Source organism: Eubalaena glacialis, chromosome 11, assembly GCF_028564815.1.
Source record: "Eubalaena glacialis isolate mEubGla1 chromosome 11, mEubGla1.1.hap2.+ XY, whole genome shotgun sequence".
NCBI classification, from domain to species: Eukaryota; Metazoa; Chordata; class Mammalia; order Artiodactyla; family Balaenidae; genus Eubalaena; species Eubalaena glacialis.
Window position 1 is genome coordinate 116,171,075 of NC_083726.1, and position 18,809 is coordinate 116,189,883.

An 18,809-nucleotide genomic window follows, 5' to 3' on the forward strand; every position below is an offset into this window, starting at 1 on the left:
GTGACACCGTCTCCCTGGAGCTCACAATCTGGTGTGAAAGTGACACTGAGCCGTCACTGTAAGTTGGGAAAAGCGTTGAGAAGGCGGAGTGACTGTAATGCAGGGTTAGTAATGGAGAGACGTGTTAGACTGGCAGGTTAGGAAAAGCTTCTTTGAAGAAGGAAAGTTTGAGCTGAGAACTGGAGGGGGACGGAGGAAGGAAGGATCTTCCAGTCAGAGGCAACAGTGGGTTCCGAGGCCGCTGGGGGGATGAGGGAGAGAAGGCAGACGCGTCCAGGGCAGGCCTGAGTGGGAAGGGGCGGGGCTGGAGACGGAGCAGGGCCGGGTAGACCCTTGATGGCCTTGGTCTTTGTCACAAGACCATGAGAAATCATTGAACATAGCTGGTTGGTTTGGTGAGCTTTCCATCCTTGAGGATCCTCGGACGTTAGGAAGAGTCTGTGTGGGAGCGAGAGGCCCCGAGCGGCGGGCACTCGAGAGAAGCGGCTGCCGTAGCAGCTCTGGGGGTGATGCTGATGCGGCTCAGGCCAGGGTCACGTGCGGAGGTGGAAAAGGGATGCGTTCTCTGTGTGTCCTAATTGCAGGAGCTGGAGCGTCGGGGCAGGCGGGGCGGGAACGGGCCGCAGGGGACCCTCCCTCCAGACGTGAGGCCGTGGACGGGGAAATGGCAGTGGCCCCGGAGCTGCTGGGCCTCGCCTTTCCTCAGAGCGGAGGCAGGACCGTCTTCAAGATGAGAAGCCCATGAAGGAGACCAGCACTTACGGGACAACATTGCCTGAGACTAGGGCACAGCTGGCGTCAGAGAGGGAGACACAGACTTCCACAGAAAGAAGTGCCCGGTACTCTGGGACGGACCGAAGGAGGGAAGAGAGCCACGGACCAGGAGTCCCAGATCTGGGCCCGGGCGGCAACCTCAGGCTCGCCCCCTGGGACGTGCGGGGCGGCTGCCCGTTTGGCTCCTGTGCTCTTGGCTCCTAGAGAGGCCTGGGAACCGCCTGTGGGGACCCCCTGCACCTGTTCTGTGTCTGCGGCTTCCGCAGGAGAGGCCCCGTGAGTGAGGCAGCCTGCACCTTGTAAAATGGCAGACCCCAATCCAGCTGGTGTGTGTGAGGTCCCTTTAATCTCAAAGCACACAGTTCTATAAAGAAGGTAGAGTCAGAAACAGGATCCGACGCAGAGGGTCGATGATACCGATGGACGTGCATCTCGTCACAGAAGTGAGCTGGGGGTCCCCGGATAGCACAGGATATTCAAGCTAGTGGGTCCCCAAGAGGTGCACTGTGACGGGGTCCAGGGTCCGGCCCCTCTGGCTGCACCAGCCGTGCGTGGAGTCGAGGACATCGCCTCAGACGTGCGTCAGCCTAGATGGTGGCTGCAGCGCCATCCGACCGATGTTAGGGCGAATCGGGAGGATTCGGGGAATCGCTGTGTCACACGGCAGGGAGCAAACATACGGGCTTACGACTCTTAAGAAGCGGAAAGGCTAAACATACAAGTAGCTCAAGAAGTTCAAATATTTGTCCAATAATGACAAATGCAAACTGAGTAACTGAGTGAAGCAGAGGGAGTTCCAGGCGTGTCTCCCGTTTTAAACCTTCACATCAGCAAAGACAACCGCGGTTTCCTGGGAGGTTTGTTGTGGAGGCCTGAGGGAAAGAGGCAGCTGGGCTGGACAAGCGTCAGGTCCACCCAGCAGGGCTGCACTCGTGGCCTTACATGCGAGTTACCACTTTCTGCACCTGCTGCTCTTCAGGAATCCACGGAAAACACGGGGAGGAAATCCTACCTTGTAGAGCAGTAACTAAGGGGAGCCCGGACGCCTTCTAAGCAGGCTGGTCCCCAGCGGGGTCTGGAGCAGCCGGGCCCCCTGGTGTCTGTGGACTCGCTGGGATCCAGGGGGCAGCACCTGCCACCCGGCCGGAACGCAGGGCTGGGGGGGCGGACATGGCGCCCGCAGGCTCCCGGCTCCCCTGCCCACCGGCGGCATGACCAGCTCTCCAAACCCTGAGCTGGTGGTCACCTCCCAGGACACGAAGGCTGCGGAGACCGGGTGCCTCTGGTTCCACGAAGTGCACTGACCCCTCTTACATGGGGAGTGTGAGGCCCTCCGCTCTCCCATACCTGGGCTTTCCTTTGTCTCCAGACACGTGCCCTCTGAGGACCCCCCTTCTTACCTGGGGTGCTCCAGTAATACAGAGCTTGGAGGGGGTGAGTGCTTTGGACCCAGCGAGCCTGGAATGATGCTCCCAACCTGAGAGCGGCAACAGCAATCAGGCTTCAGTGTGGCGTCCAGGCTCGCGCATCAGGACACGTAACCACGGGGGAGAGAAAGTCCCACTCCATTTTCTCCGCCTCAGAACGTTCCAGAACACCCAGGAAGGAGCCACAGCCAGTGACCACGCTTACCCAGGACGTCATCCCCAACAGGAGCCCTGGTCTTCCTGCACCGCGTCCCAGAGTCCCTGCTTGGGAGACGTAGACACTCAGACCTCAGTGCCCCACACGGGACTTCTTAAGAACCCACTTTTGCTGACGACCCACCGGACTGAGAGGCAGACTTACAGGGAGGGCGTGTGGTCTGTACTGAAGGGCCCCCAAGAGGCCTCTGGAACTCTCCGAGAGAAGGCGGGGCAGGGCCAGGCCCTGTGGCAGAGCTGCCAGGCTGATGACCGGGCCATGCTAGCTCATGTCCCTCAGCGAGGGGTCATCTGTCCAGCAAGCCTGGCTGGGCTAGAGGAGGGAACCCCCGGCTCCCCACCATCCAAGCGTAGCTGGAAGACATTTGTTTTTCCATTAAACTGTGGCCCTAAGTAAGATGCCACCCGTGGCCCCGGCCTCTGCCCACATGCCGTGTAACATGTGATTAAAACCCTGCAGCCGTCACCAGCGTCTTTGGGTGGGAAAGGTTATCAGCTGGCGGTTCGGAGCAGTAGAGGCTCTTGGCTCTGGTTCTCAGTGCCCCAGAGACATAATCAGCTCACGCACGATGACTCTGCCACCTGTCACATCGTCTGGTTTATTTTTTTTAATGAAAAATAGCAAGAGGGGCTGTTTTCTTGCTTCGCAGCAGAGCTCACTCTGTGCTGAGCTGGGACAGGCGGATTTTGTCCCCTCTTCATCTCTGACCGGCGCTCCGCACCTGCCTGCCCATCCGAGCACGGTCTCCCACCCGCGGCCCTGCCAGCGCTCACTCCCCAGACACCAGGGCCTTCCCGACATGTGGCCTTCCGCCGGGCCATCTCAAGTGCCTGCATGATCTCTGCCCCCAGCCCGGCTCCATCCAGCCTCCCACGGGCCGCAGGGCCTCCTGGAAGTTTCCACCTTTCAGTGTCCCCCTCTTCCCCCGAGATGCCCCTCGAGTCAGCCACCAGCCCACCCACCGGTGCTTCTGTCCACAAGTCCCAGGTCTTTAGGGCTGCAGAGCACTGCCAGCATCCAGGGTTTGTGCTGAGCCCCGGACTGTTTCCTTGGGCCCAGGCTCCACACTCAGGCCACGTCGTGATGGGGTCGGGCTCCTGTTCAGACAGCGCTGGGCCTCTGCCAGCCTGTTGCTGCCTGCAATGTCCGAGGGCCGCGTCTGCAGGAGGGGCTCCTGTCCTCCACGACTGTTCTCAGGGCATGGCCCCCAACCCGCTGCCCGACCCCAGCTGACGGTCTGAGAACATGGCACCCTCTCCGGGGGCCACGTCTCCACTTAGAAGATGCTAGATTCATAGGTTTGTGGGCTGGGCCAGCCCTCGGTCTCCCCTTCAAACACACAGACACCAGGACGTGCTGACCGCAGGGCTGCCTCTCTGAAGCTGCTCCATCCAGCGCCCTTGTGGTCACCCGGGGAGGTCTGAGAAAAGAGGGAAACGTGTGTGTCGTTTGGTAACGTCTCCTCTTTCCCTTTCAGGCACAGGATCTCCAAGTCGAAGTTCAGGTGAGTGAGATGCTCCTTTCCTGCTGGGCTGGGGACACCCCCGGCTGGGGGCTGAGGGAGGGCCTGCGGAGGGTCTGCTTTCCTTCTGCACGGCTCTCAGGAAGAGGCTCGTGGATCAGACCCGGCGAGTGGCTCCGGGCTTGGGGTTTGGCGAGTTAGTGATTTTGGTGGCACTGGCCCTAGGAGGTTGTGAGATGCTGTGTCCCCCTCCCTTATAAGATGAAGTCCGGTTGAAATAAGTGCCACGTGGCCACTTGCTGCTGTTCTCGGCCGTGTTTATGGAAGGTGAGGGCACGTGGGTTCTGATGGTGCTGCTTCAGAACCTTCCTCGGGGCCCCGTCCTCACCCTGTCTGCCCCTCCAGCCTCGCCGCCTGCACATCCCGCCGTTCCCAAACGTCCCCCATCCTCTCGCACATCCAGGCTTTTGCGTGGAGCCCTCCTTCCACCCGAATCGCCGTGTCCCCGAGCCTCCCCCCAGAGTGCTCGGGCTCCTGTTAAGAACCTCGCTGGTCCCGCATCGCCACACTTTCTGCAGACTCCCCTCCCTCCCCCTGGCGCTTTGCTCAGACCTCTGTCACCGCTCTCCCCACGCGGGTTCCCGTGTCTGCAATAGGCTCCTTGAGCCTCCGAGGTGCTATTTGCAGGGAGCCGAGCCGGGCGCCCGGCTGGTAGCAGGCTGTCCCCCTGTGCGCTGGATGGACAGAGATGTGAGTAGCGGTGGGAATTCACTCCCACAAAGCCTGTGCGAGCCAAAAAATACTGTGTTTAAGTTTCATTATTGATCTAATCCTGCTTCCCCAGCCTCACCTCCTGTGTAGCAGGAGCGTAAATAACATTAAATTTTAGTCCAGCCGAGCAGTGTAGCCCAGGGCTGCATTTTAAACTGTCCCTTAAGCTAAATGTTCAGTTCTCTTCTTTCCTCTGCCCTGCTCCTCTCCAGGGTGGAGAAGCAGGGCCGGGACTTCAAGACCCCGGAAGTACCCAGGCCTCAGTGAGGACTGGTCCTGCGGTCCACCCCGAGACCCCTGCTTGTTCCTCTGAACCAGGCCTGCCGAGGGGCCACAAGTCCATCTGGTTGGGCCTCCACCCACGGCGTCCGTGAGCCCCATGTTTGCCTCTGGTCTTGAAATCGTTGCCTCTGGTCTCTGGCCCCCAGGCTCTTTGAGCCCATGGACACCTCCAGGCCCTCCGTGGACAGGCTGCGGGAACCAGGCGCTCACCTACGCGCCGGCCGCCCATCCCGCTCTGTGCCTGCCTGGGTAGAGCTCTAGGCCGAAGGCTGGCGTCCCCCAGGGCCCCGCAGACCCCGCGCTACACCCAGGAGAGGCACCTTCAGCCCTGATGTCCTGGCCTCCCCGTGACTATCTGGCTGTTTCTAGATCTTGGCGCTCGGCCAGAGAATTAAATGAGGATGCTGGTGTGGGACCCTCTCCTCTCCTGCTGTCACCTTCTGCTCCCATGTTCCGCTGGGGCTGGAAAACGCAGGCTTTCTCCCCTTCCACTTCCTCTGAAGCTAAGACCTCCTTCACATAAAAAAACCTAGGGTCAAGTCTCCCAGGTCCAGCTCTTGTTACGGGAGAGAGAGCTCAAGAAATGTAGAAAATCCTTTGTCTCCGTAACGCTCGGATCTTACTGCTTTCTCTCCAGCATCTGGAGAAGCGGCTGGTACTTAGTGGGGACTTAATAAATACTAAGTGAAGGGACGAATGGATTGTCCTGCCCCAGAATGACATTAGGCTTGACGCAGACTGAAATGAAAGTTCTGTTTTACAGCCAAAGCTGAGAAAGCACTTTGTGCTTCTGGCAGTTCCAAAGCCCCCATGCAGGGAGAGAGTAAAGGGCTATAAAAATACATTTGAAAATATTTCCAAAACATCATTCTCATTACATGAAAATGGGTGACTCATAAATGAACAAATGAATGCATGAGTGAATGAATGAACAAACGTGCTCTGGGGGGTGGAAGAGAAATCACAGACTTGCCTGGACTCGCTCCAGCATGAGATGACCCAGGAGACAGGGGGCGTTCTGTATCCAGTGCTCTAGGGTGTAAGCTGTGCTCTCGAAGAAGAGGGGGCACGGGGGTCCACGTGGACCCCTGGACTCTGCTCGGTTTTGAGACGTGGCTCAACCTGCTGGTACCAGATCCCCCTCTGGGAAGGGCTCCTCCCCCTGCAGCTACTACTCAAGATACAACAGAAATACACAGAGAAGATTCTGTATTCGTTCCCAAAAGGCTTATTACTAGTCAGTTGGCACCATCAGTAAACCCACTTTCAGAGGAGGAAACTGAGGCTGAAAGAGGCCCGGGGCCACGTGGCTCACGCTTGGCGAAGTCAGGACCCACGCCCAGGACCCGGGCTCTGCACCATGTGGTGAAGTCCTGCCCAGGGATCCGAAGCTGTTTCTCCCCAGCTGTGTGTCTAGGGGCTGCAGCGAGGGGTCGGGGGCCGCTCCGGGGCACAGCTGTTGAATAGAAACACAATGCCGGACACTTACACCCTTTGTAAAACTTTCTAGTAGCCGTGTTAAAAAAGTGAAAAGGAACAGGTGAAATTCATCTTAATATAGTTTATTTAAGCCAGTGCGTCTAAAACATCATTTCAATATGTAATTAATATAAAAAATGAATGACATATTTTATATTAATTTTTCTATGAAATCTTTGAAATCCCGTGTGTCATTTACACTCACTGCACGCCCAGTTTGGACTGGCCACGTTTCATGTGTGCAGTAGCCACAGGTGGCCAGTGGCTACCACACTGGACAGTGCGACCCCACAGGGTCAGGTGGCAGCTGCCTCATCTACACCTTACAGTCCAGTGGTGTCTGTTTAGGGAATAACAAAGGCTGGCAATGGATTGAAAATGCCATCGAAATCACCAAGGTCGACCCTGAGCAACCTCTGTCCGCTGCAGACGCAGGAACAGTGTCCTGACCCCTTCTGTCTGTCTGATTGCGGCAGCTGACACAGCTATGGGAGGCGCAGGAGAAAAACACAGTAACACAGGGGAAACGGAAAGAGAATTTATGCAACTCAGAAGTAACCTCGTAAACAGTGAAGAGCCTCTTTTACTCCAGAAAAGAATCTAAAATTTGAGTTAAAAAAAAACCACACACACAAAGTATTCTCGATCATTTTCTCAGCTTAACAATGACAAATAACAGAATTTGAGCCTCAAACTGGCCTATTGCATTTGCAAGACAGTGATACAAAGTCACAGGGTCTTTAAAGGAAATATTAGAGCAGAGGTTTTAGGGAAATTTAGGCAAATTAAGGGACTTTTATAATATTAGGGCAATATTAGGGTATTCCCTTGGTAAGCCAAGTCTCTACTTTGAGGAATAAGGAACTTTGCAACATTTGGGGCTCAGAATAGGACTTAAACAGTTACAGAACAAATGATTCTGAACGCCTTCTGCAGCTTGAAGGGATTAGTCAGATGACATGTTGGGGCTTGGATCTGGACGTCACAGCGGTCTGAAGTGAACCCCTCGGGGGTCTGAGGTTGGGAGCCCTATCTCGCCCGTCTTCAGAGAAATGTGCCTCTGAGGTCCCTTTACCTCTGCCATCCCGTAAGCAATAAGGCACATGCCCAAATTTGCCCCAGTCGCTCATAGCCCATTTTTTGGTTACTTTTGTATAAAATAGTTAAATGTAAGGATTTTCTGGGTTGCTTGTTCTCAGCTCTGGCCACTGGAAAGAGCCCCAAGTGTCCACCATTTGGGTGCTGTCTCCTGTTCTAGATGCTTGTCCAAAATTCTGTGCCAAGCAAACTCCTTTAGGAGCACTGCCCCCTCCTCACCCCGACCCCATCCGCGGGGTCCTAAGCCTCGTCCACAACGCGGAGTGAGTAGGTGTGTGTAAAGTTTGTCTCTGCTGCCCTACCTGCCTGCCGGCCCAGTGGTCCTACTGTGTAGGACCACAGTGGTGGGCTGTGAGCCCATCACAAAGGACAGGACGCAACCCCTTCCCCTCAGGACCCTGTGATCTCAGTGGAGAAGCCGGAGTCACACAGTAAAGATACTGACCTACAGGAAACGGAGCATCGTGTCCTCTGGGGAGGCTGGCTGGCACCCCACAGTGGGCTGGGATGCCCTTCTACGTGCCCCTGGGGCACCTCTACTAAGCCCGCCTGGCGCACGGCACCCTCGGGGTCCGTATCACCGACCCGAGTTTCCCGTCTGCGTGTTAAGCTGAATATCTAGTACTTGGCTCGGGGAAGATGTTTCAATAAATGTTTCTTGAACGTGTAGCCAAGTGAGCAGCACGGAGAGTAAGCGTGACTGGAACTTGGCAGCTGGGACGTCGAGAAAAGTGCGCCGCCGGGAAGCTGGGGCCCCCGCTGAGCCCTAACGCAAGGGGGGACCCAGAAGGGGAGGATTGGTGGGGGGACAGCCGTGTTGATGGAAAGGCAGGAGCCGGGCCGGTGCTGGGAAGGGGTCAGGCGGGTCCAGGCGAGCGAGCAGAGCTGTCCGGTGGGAACGCAGCGACGCGCGGGTTTGAAGACGTGCGAGAGACATGTCCGTGCCCGCCGTCACCTCCAGGTCTGTGTCCGGGAAGTTCCACTTCTAGAGGGAACAACTTTCCCAGTGAGAGTGACGGGAACGTGAATAGCAGGCAAACTCCTCCTCCCTGTTTTATCGTTTAATTTCTATATCCTCCGTGCATACGTAAACACACAAATACATTTACACATTCTAATGAACCACTGCATTTATTGTACAGTAGGAAGCGTTGCCAGGAAACCAGTTGTCAAGCAAAGCTATATTTTGAAGGGTGGGAGGTGTGTCATTATCTTTAAATACTTTCTCTGGATGGTAATTACTCCACCCCCGCCCCGGCCCAAGCCCACGTGACTCTCCTGAGTGGCTGTCTCGGGAGCGCACGATTCCACGGGTGCCACCCCGTCCGTCACAGCCGCAGCTGCAGGGCCTCCAGCAGAGCAGCTCCAGACCTTGGGACAGGCCCGGGCACGTGGCACCCGCATTCACCCGCCCCAAACTTGGGGAAGAGCGCAGTCAAGTTCTGGGTGTGAGACGGAGTTGGAGTCTGTTCCGCCAAACCGTGGAAGAGCAACTGTGATTCCTTTGGCCTCCGAATCACAATTATTGGTGATTTTTGTAAATGAGGTTATCTCTATTTAAAACATTCTTTGCAACTACGGTGTAACCTATTCCCGACTTAAAAAAATGCACGATGTGAGGCTTGTGAGTGAAGTCTTATTCGGGGCAAAATGAGGACTATAGCCCGGGAGACAGCATCTCGGATAACTCTGAGAAACTGCTCCAAAGAGGTAGGGGGAACGTCAGTACATATGTGATTTTTTTGAAGGGGGAGTACATACAATCCAGCACATACTTTCTGCAGAAGGTTTCTGCTAGTCTTGTGAAGGTTACTGCTGGTCACGAGGAGCAGACGTCACCATGAAGGATTTTAGTGTTTTTCTAGATATGAGGAGATGCAAGAATTGGGCTCATAAAATCTTCTCCTGAAAACACCTAACTATCTGAAGACCTGCTCTGCCAGTTTTTCCCAGAGCACAGTGCGTCATTTCAGCTCTCCACCCTGAACTCCTTTCAGGGGGTGTTGAAGGTCAGAAGCTGCAGCGGCTCATGATTTAATCCTTGTAGAGGTAGATGGCAAGTGCCAATTTGTAGTTGACGCTATTTAAGATTGGATATGAGTTTGTCCTGAAAACTCGTTTTTCAGGGGGGAAAAAAGTCTTAACCAACTTTGTCTACAATATCACCAAGCTCGATCGCAGGAGAGAAGCAGAGTCCCACCCTGGCGAGAGCAGGCGCCTGAGGGCCGTGGTCCAGCACCGCTGGAGGCCGCCCCCCGCTAGGGACCACCTGGGCCCCTGTCCCATTACCTTGTACCTCCTGCGCCCTCCACCAACCCTGTTGTCACCCGGTGGTATGTCTGGAGCATGGAAGCCTCCACAGTGCATTGGGAACCATCGTTTTCTGACCCCCAGGCCTTTCTTCTCCATGTAGCGACTCTCCCCCCACCAGTAGCAGCAAACGTCCCTGCCAAGGTTTGGTGCTCCCTGGAGGTGGCGTCCCCGCCCCCTCAGTGACGGGGGTGAGGTCAGGTCAGAACACCACCCCGTTAATCCTTTCTTCCCTCCCTGCCCTGCAAGCCAAAGCCAGGTCCTCCTGCAGCTCCCAGGCAGCAAGGCCCTCCTCAGATGCGCCCCTCGCTTTCTAATCTCAGAATAGATTTCAACAAAGGTGTGGCAGCAGGATTTTCCACGGACCGGAGGTAACAGAAATAACAGAGTAGAAATATAAATAAAGTCAAGCTCTCCAGAAGGCCGTCTGGGGCGTGTGGAGGATCCTAACAACAGAGTCTTAAGCCTGGGGACCTGGGGACCTGTGACTTCGTGCAGATATGAGTGCAGGTGTCCAGGACGACAGCCATCCCCCCGCTTCTGTCCCCAAGCGGGGGCTCTGTCCTCAGCCGCCCAGTGGGTGTTCCTACGGACACGACCTGCGAGTACCTCGAGGCGTTTCCTGGCCGAGCCCCCCTCCGCAGGGCGCCCGTGCTGGTGACAGGGCCTCCTCCAGACACCCCTCCACCCTTTCTCTCTCCCCTGCACTCGCGGTCAGGGTCAAAGGGCTGCTGACTCCGCCTCCAAAGCCCATGTCACCTCACTGTCTGCCTTCCGCGAGTAAAGCTGTTGCCTCCATCACCTCCAGCCCGACGGCTGGCCACGGCACCCCTCTTACCGTCCCCCAGCTGGACGTTGACCGTGTGGCTGCTCTCGTTGTGTTTGGTTTTCTGGAATCAGATCCCCTCTCGATGCAGGGCCCCCGCAGTCTCCCTGGCACCCCTGTCCTTCCCTCCTCACATGGTGTTAAATTGGTAAATGTTTGGTCAACGGAATTGCCAAATATATCTGCATATTCTCTCGGTATCAGGAGGATGAAATTGGGGACAAGCTATAAACCCGTCCACCACTGAATTCTAAAATGTGAGCGTTTCCTTGGGATCCTCCGGCTTCATGGTTGTCAACCATGGTTACACATGAGAACCACCTGGGGAACCTTAACAGACAGCGACGGTATTGGGGGGTTATTTAAAAATTACTCAACCCCAGACAATCAGATTTTATTGGGTTGGGGCCCGGGGCCTGGTGGGTTTTTGTTGTTTTTTTTAAACTTTCCCAGGTGGTTCTATGCACAGCCAGGTTTGATGAAAGTCCCTAACCAGAGGCCATGGGGGCGATTGTCCCGCGGCCCATGGATGAGCTTTCAGGGCCCACGTATGGCGTGAACTTGTGTGTAGAGGTGGGGGCAGTCTGCCCGTTGTTCTGAACACAGGGTGTAATCTCAAAGGACTCCACAGCCTCCCCTTCAAGGCAAGCACCTCTGGTCCAGATTCACCTCCCACTCTTCACGGACGAGGCAGCTAGGGTAGCGCCGGCGCATGGGCTGCAGGAGCGGGGAGGGGACACCGCTGGCTCTGCTCTCACCCAGTGTCAGTACAGACGCCAAACTGCAGGGTCCTTGGTTTTCTCCTGAATATCAGGACAACGCCTGCTTTGCAGACTTGTTTAAAGGGTCTGGGAGAAGGCATGAGAAGTGCCGATACGGTACCAGGCAGACATGGGGTTCGCTAATGGTAACCGTTACTAGTCCTAGTAATACTAGTCTTAAGACTTGCAATACTACTTCTAGTGATGCCGTTACTATGAAGTTAAATAACCTCCCTTCAGCTTTAAGCCAGACCCTCACACGAGGCTGGCCCTGCTCGGGGTCACAGGCCAGGGGGCCACGGTCCCAGAGGACCAGGGACCCCCCCCCAAAGGCCACACCACCAGCCGCGAGCCGGTGACCTTGGTGGGACGCTCGTCTCTTCGGCCCTGGTGAGGTTGAGCCAGTTCAGGGGAGGGAGGTGGCCACCGGGGGGCAGGTCGGCCGGGGACTTGGATTCACAGCCGCCTCCCGCCCCGCCCTCCTTCTCTGCCCCTTTGCAGCCGCTACTGGCGCCGGTGGAATCGGTTCTGCAGGAGGAAGTGCCGCGCGGCCGTGAAGTCGAGCATCTTCTACTGGCTTGTCATCTTCCTGGTTTTCCTCAACACGCTCACCATCGCCTCTGAGCACTACAACCAACCCCACTGGCTCACGGAAGTCCAAGGTGAGAGCCGCCCGGCCGGCCCGCATTACTCGGGCCGACTCGGCCCTGTCCCGGGGCGGGCAGGCGGGCCACGCCGGGCACACCAGGGCCTGGCAGCTCGTGAGCCGTTAAAACACACCAGCTCACTCTACACAGACGGGGCTCCCCTGGCCAGGCGATGCCCCCCGCCCCGCCTGCCCCGGCCGTCACCGTTGGGTCCAGGAGACACGGCACGAGCTCTGGCTTGTTGGGCTACGTCAGATCTTTGGCTGCCGCCCCTCCGCCCCCAGTGGGTCTTCAGTACCTGGGGCCTCAGCATGGCCTCCAGGTGTGCTGGCCAAAACCTGTGAGGGGCGGTGAGCACAAAGCCAGGGAGAGGACGAGCGTGGCCTGAGCACCGGGAATGTCCTCAATGGCAGCGGGTCCCACCACCCCTCCCTGGGCCCCGGAAGGGATCTCCCCGGCCAGAGCCCCGGCGCCCACCCGGGGGTCAGGCGGACACGGCCTGGACCCAGGGTGTCTCCCGGAACCTAGATGGGGCTCGTCTCCCGGTGACAAGGGCAGACAAGGACCCCGGCTCCCGCTCTCGGCTGGTCAGTCTGGGCACATGGCTCCCCCTCGAGCCTCACTTCTCGTCTCTGGAAAATGGGCATGGCAGCAGCCTTGCTGCCTGGCAGAGCCGCTGTGAGGAGCAGGGGATGGGGTGGGGTAGGGGCCATGCTGGAGGTCTGCTGTGGTTGTGACTAGGCCCCTTCCCACCAAGTCCACGCAGGGAGGGGTGTGTGGCGGGATCGAGCTTCGGGGTTTCCCCGCAGTGATCCGCCACGCTCACCTCCTCTCCCCCTCCTCTCCCCCGTGCGGGTCCCTCCAGACACGGCCAACAAGGCCCTGCTGGCCCTGTTCACGGCGGAGATGCTGCTCAAGATGTACAGCCTGGGGCTGCAGGCCTACTTCGTGTCCCTCTTCAACCGCTTCGACTGCTTCATCGTATGCGGTGGCATCCTGGAGACCATCCTGGTGGAGACCAAGATCATGTCGCCCCTGGGCATCTCCGTGCTGAGATGCGTACGCCTCCTGAGGATATTTAAAATCACGAGGTGCGTGGCCCGTCACGCTCCCCGGGGACCCCGGGGAGGGGAGCCGCTGGGTCCTGGAGGGTCTGTCCTGGGCTCGTGTATTCGCCAGACGGAGCATCCTTTACAGGGTCCTTTGGCTGCTCATACAGGGAGTGCAGGGGTGGCAGCCGTGGGGCCTCCAGGGGCATCGGGGACCCAGGCTCCTCTGTCCCTGCTTCACCAGCCCCGGGCCTGCCTTCCACCGAGGTCACAGGCAGCTTCCGGAGGCCGAGCCCTCACCTGTGGGCTCGAGGCAGGAGAAGGGGCTGCCGGCTCCTTCCCGGGCTCCCCCGGAATCTCACCTATAGCTCAGTTCTTGGGGCCGCCCGGCAGCTAGAGAGGGAACCTGCTCTTGTAGCTGGGCCTGTGCTGAGCGTGTGCGGCATGAAAGTCAGGCACGGGGCCTTGACACGCCCCCTCCACCCACTGCCCGCCACCCACCCAAAGGCCGCGGCCCCCTAACTCCCCCGGGACAGGCGGGGCGGGGACGGGCAGCCACTCCAGGACAGCAAGTTTCCACCGTGTTGTGACCCATTCTGGGTGGTGAGATCAGCTTATTGGATCACGACCATCATTTTTATTGAGAGATAATCCACATACTATGTAATTCACTCTTTAAAGTGTACAGTTCAGGGTTTTTTTATGTATTTGCAGTTTCGCAGCCAACACCATAGTCCTGTTTTAGCACGTTTCCATCCCCCAAAAGCAGACCCCACGCCTGCTCTTCCCTCCCCCACCCTCCCCTCCAGCGCCCATCACCACCTTGCCTCCGTCTCTACAGACCTGCCCTCTCTGGACGGTTCATGTCCATACGATCTGTGCTGTTTTGTGACCAGCCTCTTCCGCCTGGCCTGATGGTTTCAGGTCTCCCCCATGTTGTCCAGGGATCGGCGCTTCATTCCTTTTTCATGGCTGAGCTGTATTCCATTATACGGATATACATCGCGTTTTGTTTATTCGTTCATCTGCTGGTGGACATCTGGTTTATTTCTGCCTTTTGGTTCCTGTGAATAATCCGCTAGGAAGCATCGTGTTCAGGTTTTCGTGTGGACCTATGTTTTCACGTCTCTTGGATACAAGGAGCAGAATTTCTAGGTCACATGATAAGTCTATAGTTAAGGTTTTCAGGAAGTGCCAAACTGTTTCCCAAAGAGACTGGACCATTTTACATTCCCACCGGTGATGTATATGGGTTCCAATTTCTCCTCATTCTCATTTTTAATGAAAGAATGAAATAGGGTGGAAAACATCGGCGTGCCTCACGTGAATGTAAACACGTTTCATAAAAATCCCCGAGATCGTGTCTGGGTTGCAGTATGATATGTATTTCTCACCATGGGTTGTGGTCTTCCTTGGAGGGGCACGTCAGAAGCACCTGAAGGGGAGGGGTTCCAACTGTGCCCCCAGGACAAGCCTCCCATCCTAGAGTCTGATGGGGGGAGACTGGGCATCAGTGAGATCCTGCTGGGAAGAGTGGGGTTGGTATCGTCCGTGCCAGGCCCTGGACTTAACCGTCTCTCCTCAGAGTGCTCTGAACTTGCGGGGGGTGGGGGACGGGGGGCTGCAGGGCACCTGGGTGTGACTGTTCTCTTCCCAGTTCCCTCAGCAGCCCCCCTGCCCCAAACACACCTGCTCCCATGGGTTCGTTGAGGGTAGGGTGAGAAGAGGCATTTGAAGAGTTGAGTTCAGTGCCAGGCACAGAAGATTCTTGGCAACCGAGCGTTCACTGTGACTCTAATTGTAACTGTTGTCGTTATCAGGAGAAGGAGGAGGGAGGAGAGAGCTAATAGTGATACACACACACACACTGTGGCCGTATTTGTTCGTCTGCCGTGTACACACTGTCCAGCTCTGAGAGGCAGGAAGCGGGCTGAACCCGGGAGAAACGGACAGTCCAGCTGGGGAGACGGAGTCCGCTCCTGGGAGGAGACAATGAAAGGAAAATCTAAGACAGAATGAAATGAGCTGGCAAAATGGGCAGGGGGGACATCTGCTTTGGGAAGTTGGGGACAGGAGAGCATCCCTGGGGAAGCTTCAAGGTCAGAAGACAGACTCAAAGTACACGCAGGAGTTAAATCCCCAAGTTGGATGCTCCTGGGCAACACTTGCTTCGCTCCTGCCCCCGGAAGGAGCTCTTCCTGAATGTCTGAATATCTTGGCACCGCAGAAAATCCTCGGTTCAAAATGAAAGTAGTAGAAACATCATGACAATCCTGGTGAATGTACATCAGCTCTTGCTCTGTGCCGGATAGCCTGACCCCAGTGCTTGCCTGCGTCTGCCCTGTAAATCTTCACCATCACCTATTAGAGAGGGTGCTGTTATCATTATTCCCACTTTCCAGATGAGAAGACTGAGGGAGTTCAGTCGCTTGCCCAGGGTCGCAAAGCTGCTCAGGGGTGAAGCTGGGATCACAAGGCTCTGTGCCCCGACCATGACCGTGGGCCACAGGGCTGATGGCTAAACTCTCTTTGTCTGTCTCCAGAGACAAGACGTAAAGGATTTTGACTGACTCTGCTTGCTCCTCCTGGGTCTGCTAAAAGCTATTTTTAATTTGGAGTTTCAGGTGCCTCTTAAGTAATTCTCAAAAGTCCACATGCTTGGGGCTTTGTCTTTGTTTTTGAAATTCCTATAGAAAAGAATTTTGCTCCCAGATATTGTCATAGCATCTTGAAGAGACTTAATATTCATTCTGTTTCTAATCAACAATTTATCTATTTCTAATCTGAAACTATTGCCAGGAAGTCATTTTTAAGTCTATCTTTATCAGCGAGCTTCCTGAAGCCCCTCCACAAGAAGGATTAGTGGTATTTTCAGATCTCCATAAAGCCCATAAACAGAATAATTTCATGGTCTAATTGGAAGTTACTTTGGCAAAGGCCATCATCTTCCTGTTTTCCAGTCTCCAAACTGTCTGGGGGCTTTTGGAAGACAACAAAGAGTCCAGGTGTGGGAGGGTCCCATGCCCCCTTCTGAACCTCGTCTCCAATACACTCCAGTGGCCAGAAAGTGCCTAAAATAGGGGCTGGGGGTGGGCGTGCTGGTCCCCTGAGACGGGTCAGCCTGGTCCTGCCATCAAACAAGTCTGTTTCTCCCTCTTTTTTTAACATCTCTTGGAGGAAACTTTGCAACATCCCACTACTATTTTTAACAATGTTTTCTGGACCAGTGATTGTGATTTTCAAACCTAGATGACCTCCTCAAGGGAGCTCATTAAGGACCCATCACTCTAGAGATTTCAGCCAGCAACTCCTGGGGAGCTCCAAGCCAGTGGCCCAGTGACCTCACTTTGAGAAACTCTGGCCTGATTTTCTGCAGCTGCCCTTTGTCCTCTTTCTTGTCTAAAAATAGGAAGCTTTGTGTATAATTGGAAACTTGATTCTTCCCTCTCCACTCTCTCCGCTAGACAGTAGCCCTGACCCCCTTAAGACGGTGCTTCTGATGGCTCTCGACTGAGAAAACTCATAAAGACCTAATAGGAATCCAGCGAAGTTTTAAAATTGATTTTAATTTTATTAATTTCTACACACCTGAACACGTTTGAGGCTCTTTATTTAGAGTGCTAGGATCCTTGGATCCACGGATCCCCTCCTGTAGTTCCAGGCTGCCCTCCCCCCACCCAGGGCCTGTGGTCTGAGAGCCGGGAACACCGATCTAGACCATGGTTCTCACCCGTGACCTCATGACCCTGCAATATGTCCAGAGCCGCTCAACAGTGTGTGGCAGGTCACTTGCTATTACTAAGAGCTAAAATACCAAAATCTATGAATGGTTTCTTTTTTACATACCAAATACAAGTACATTCAGTATTGCTCTTGTAACACCCTCACTCTTGGTCACTTGCGTTTCCGAAGGCTTTAATGAACGAGCAAGAACCGGGTGGGTTTACAACTGATCCGTGGCCCCTGTGGGAAGAGAAGCCTTTGGTTTATGATGACAATGAGTTGCTAGCCTGCTTACATTTTTTTGGCACTTTGTCAAAATCTGAGCATGCCTTAGGAAGTAGACAGCGTGTAGGTATATCATCCATCCTATGGGTCTCATTTTTTTATAAAAAGTCTGGGAACTCTGCACCAGGCTGTCAGTTGATCACTGGGCATTCACAGTGCTATGGGTGGGGAACGGCAGGGTAAGAAAGTCTGGGTACCTCTGGGAGAACAGAGAGGCACGCACGCGGCCAAGATCTTTGTCATCTTTGGGTAAATGACCACGGGCCTTCCAGCCGCGTGATGGATGGGGCTCTTTCTCCTGCTTTGGGGCTCTCTGGGGCTCTAAATGTTGCCCAGTTTCAACATCTAGTTTGTCTGCTGTTTGTCAGCCCAGCCTGACCTTCACTCTATGAGGAGGAAGAAGAGCTTCAGTTTGATTAGATCTGGATGTGGCTCCAATGTACTCATTACGTCTCATTTTTTATACAGTTGGTCTTCACGTGCGCCACAGTCCCTCCAGCCCTTGCTGTTTTCCCTCTTAAACCCTAAATGCTTCTCTTTCTTCTACTACTCCTCCCCCGCGGCTCCCTTCCCCGTCCCTGAGATGTGAGCTCAGACTGACTCAGCACAGACAGACTCACTGGTGAATCGTGACCACACGGGCCCGCAGCCCCGAGGTGCGAGCCTTTTGCAAATCCTCCAGACTCTGAGTGTCTCCATGTAACTGCCGGTCTGGCCACGAGCATCAGACCCTCCCGGCCCCCTTCTCAGGGCCCCAGGGAGGCTCTGAGCTTCTCACGGGCCGCTATTATAAAGGTAACTGTGGCGTCCGCCCAGTTGCCGGGCGGGGGCCTATGGAGAAGGCAGCTCAGACGCTAGAGCCCGCGGGCCGGCCGTCAGCGAGGAAGGTGCTTATTCTTGGGGGTTAAGGAGACGGGAGGACGACGTCTGGCTCCCTGTCTCACCCCGACACAACCACAGGGCCGACTGGGGACTCTGAGAGGCTCACAGGAGCACCGCCTAAATCCCACGGTCAAGGCCAGGACACCCTGCCTGTCGTGATCAGCTCGCGTCCCCCAGGGGGGTTCTGCTCCCTGTGTGACCGAGGCCTCTGATGCAAACAGGGAAGACGAGGCCTTTGGGTTTGTTGCCCAGGTGGGGTTTGGCTCGAGAGTGATGGACATAAACTGTGCATCCGGCCCCAGGACGGAGGGCGGGGTGGGGACAGCAGGAGCTCAGCCGGCAGGTGTGGCCTCGTCCCAGACCCTGACCGCCGGGGTCTGGAGTTCTGTCCTCATCCTCCCAGCAGAGCAAATGCCCGTTCAGCCTCTAGCGTCCGTCCAGGCTCTGGTGCATCTTAGGGGACCAGGGCCCAACTTCCCTGAGGTGGTCCTTGGGCACCACCGTGTCCCGCGGCTGCGCGGGGAGGGGCTGAGCTTCTCCCTGAATGGACCCCTCCTGCTTCCCCAGGTTCTCCCCCGAGACCGTGTCCCTCGCCCACTCCTGCCCTTGGGACGGGGGTCAGCAGCCCCTACCACAGACTCAGCGCGGGGCATTTGCTTTGAAATACTCCACCACGATAGATCAGTGCCGCCAGCACTGAGAGGCTTTGTTTTTGCTCCTCAGGACGAGGACGGTTGGGACGGGTATAAATTTAGTGATGACCAGAGAGGCGGGTGGGAGAGGGGCATTTGCAGAGCTCCAGAGCTGTGCGTACCA

General features: G+C 55.9%; 1 protein-coding gene across 5 annotated transcripts in view; it reads left to right on the forward strand.

Moving 5' to 3' along the window:
* The window catches only part of CACNA1C (calcium voltage-gated channel subunit alpha1 C), a 475,349-nt gene that overhangs the window by 364,981 nt on the left and 91,559 nt on the right, over window positions 1–18,809 (forward strand). For all 5 annotated transcript variants that reach the window (XM_061206079.1, XM_061206075.1, XM_061206078.1 and 2 more), the window contains exons 12-14: window positions 3,896–3,922; window positions 11,909–12,069; window positions 12,920–13,145. In XM_061206079.1, the coding sequence (XP_061062062.1) occupies window positions 3,896–3,922; window positions 11,909–12,069; window positions 12,920–13,145 (414 nt within the window). The remainder of the gene's footprint in view (window positions 1–3,895; window positions 3,923–11,908; window positions 12,070–12,919; window positions 13,146–18,809) is intronic.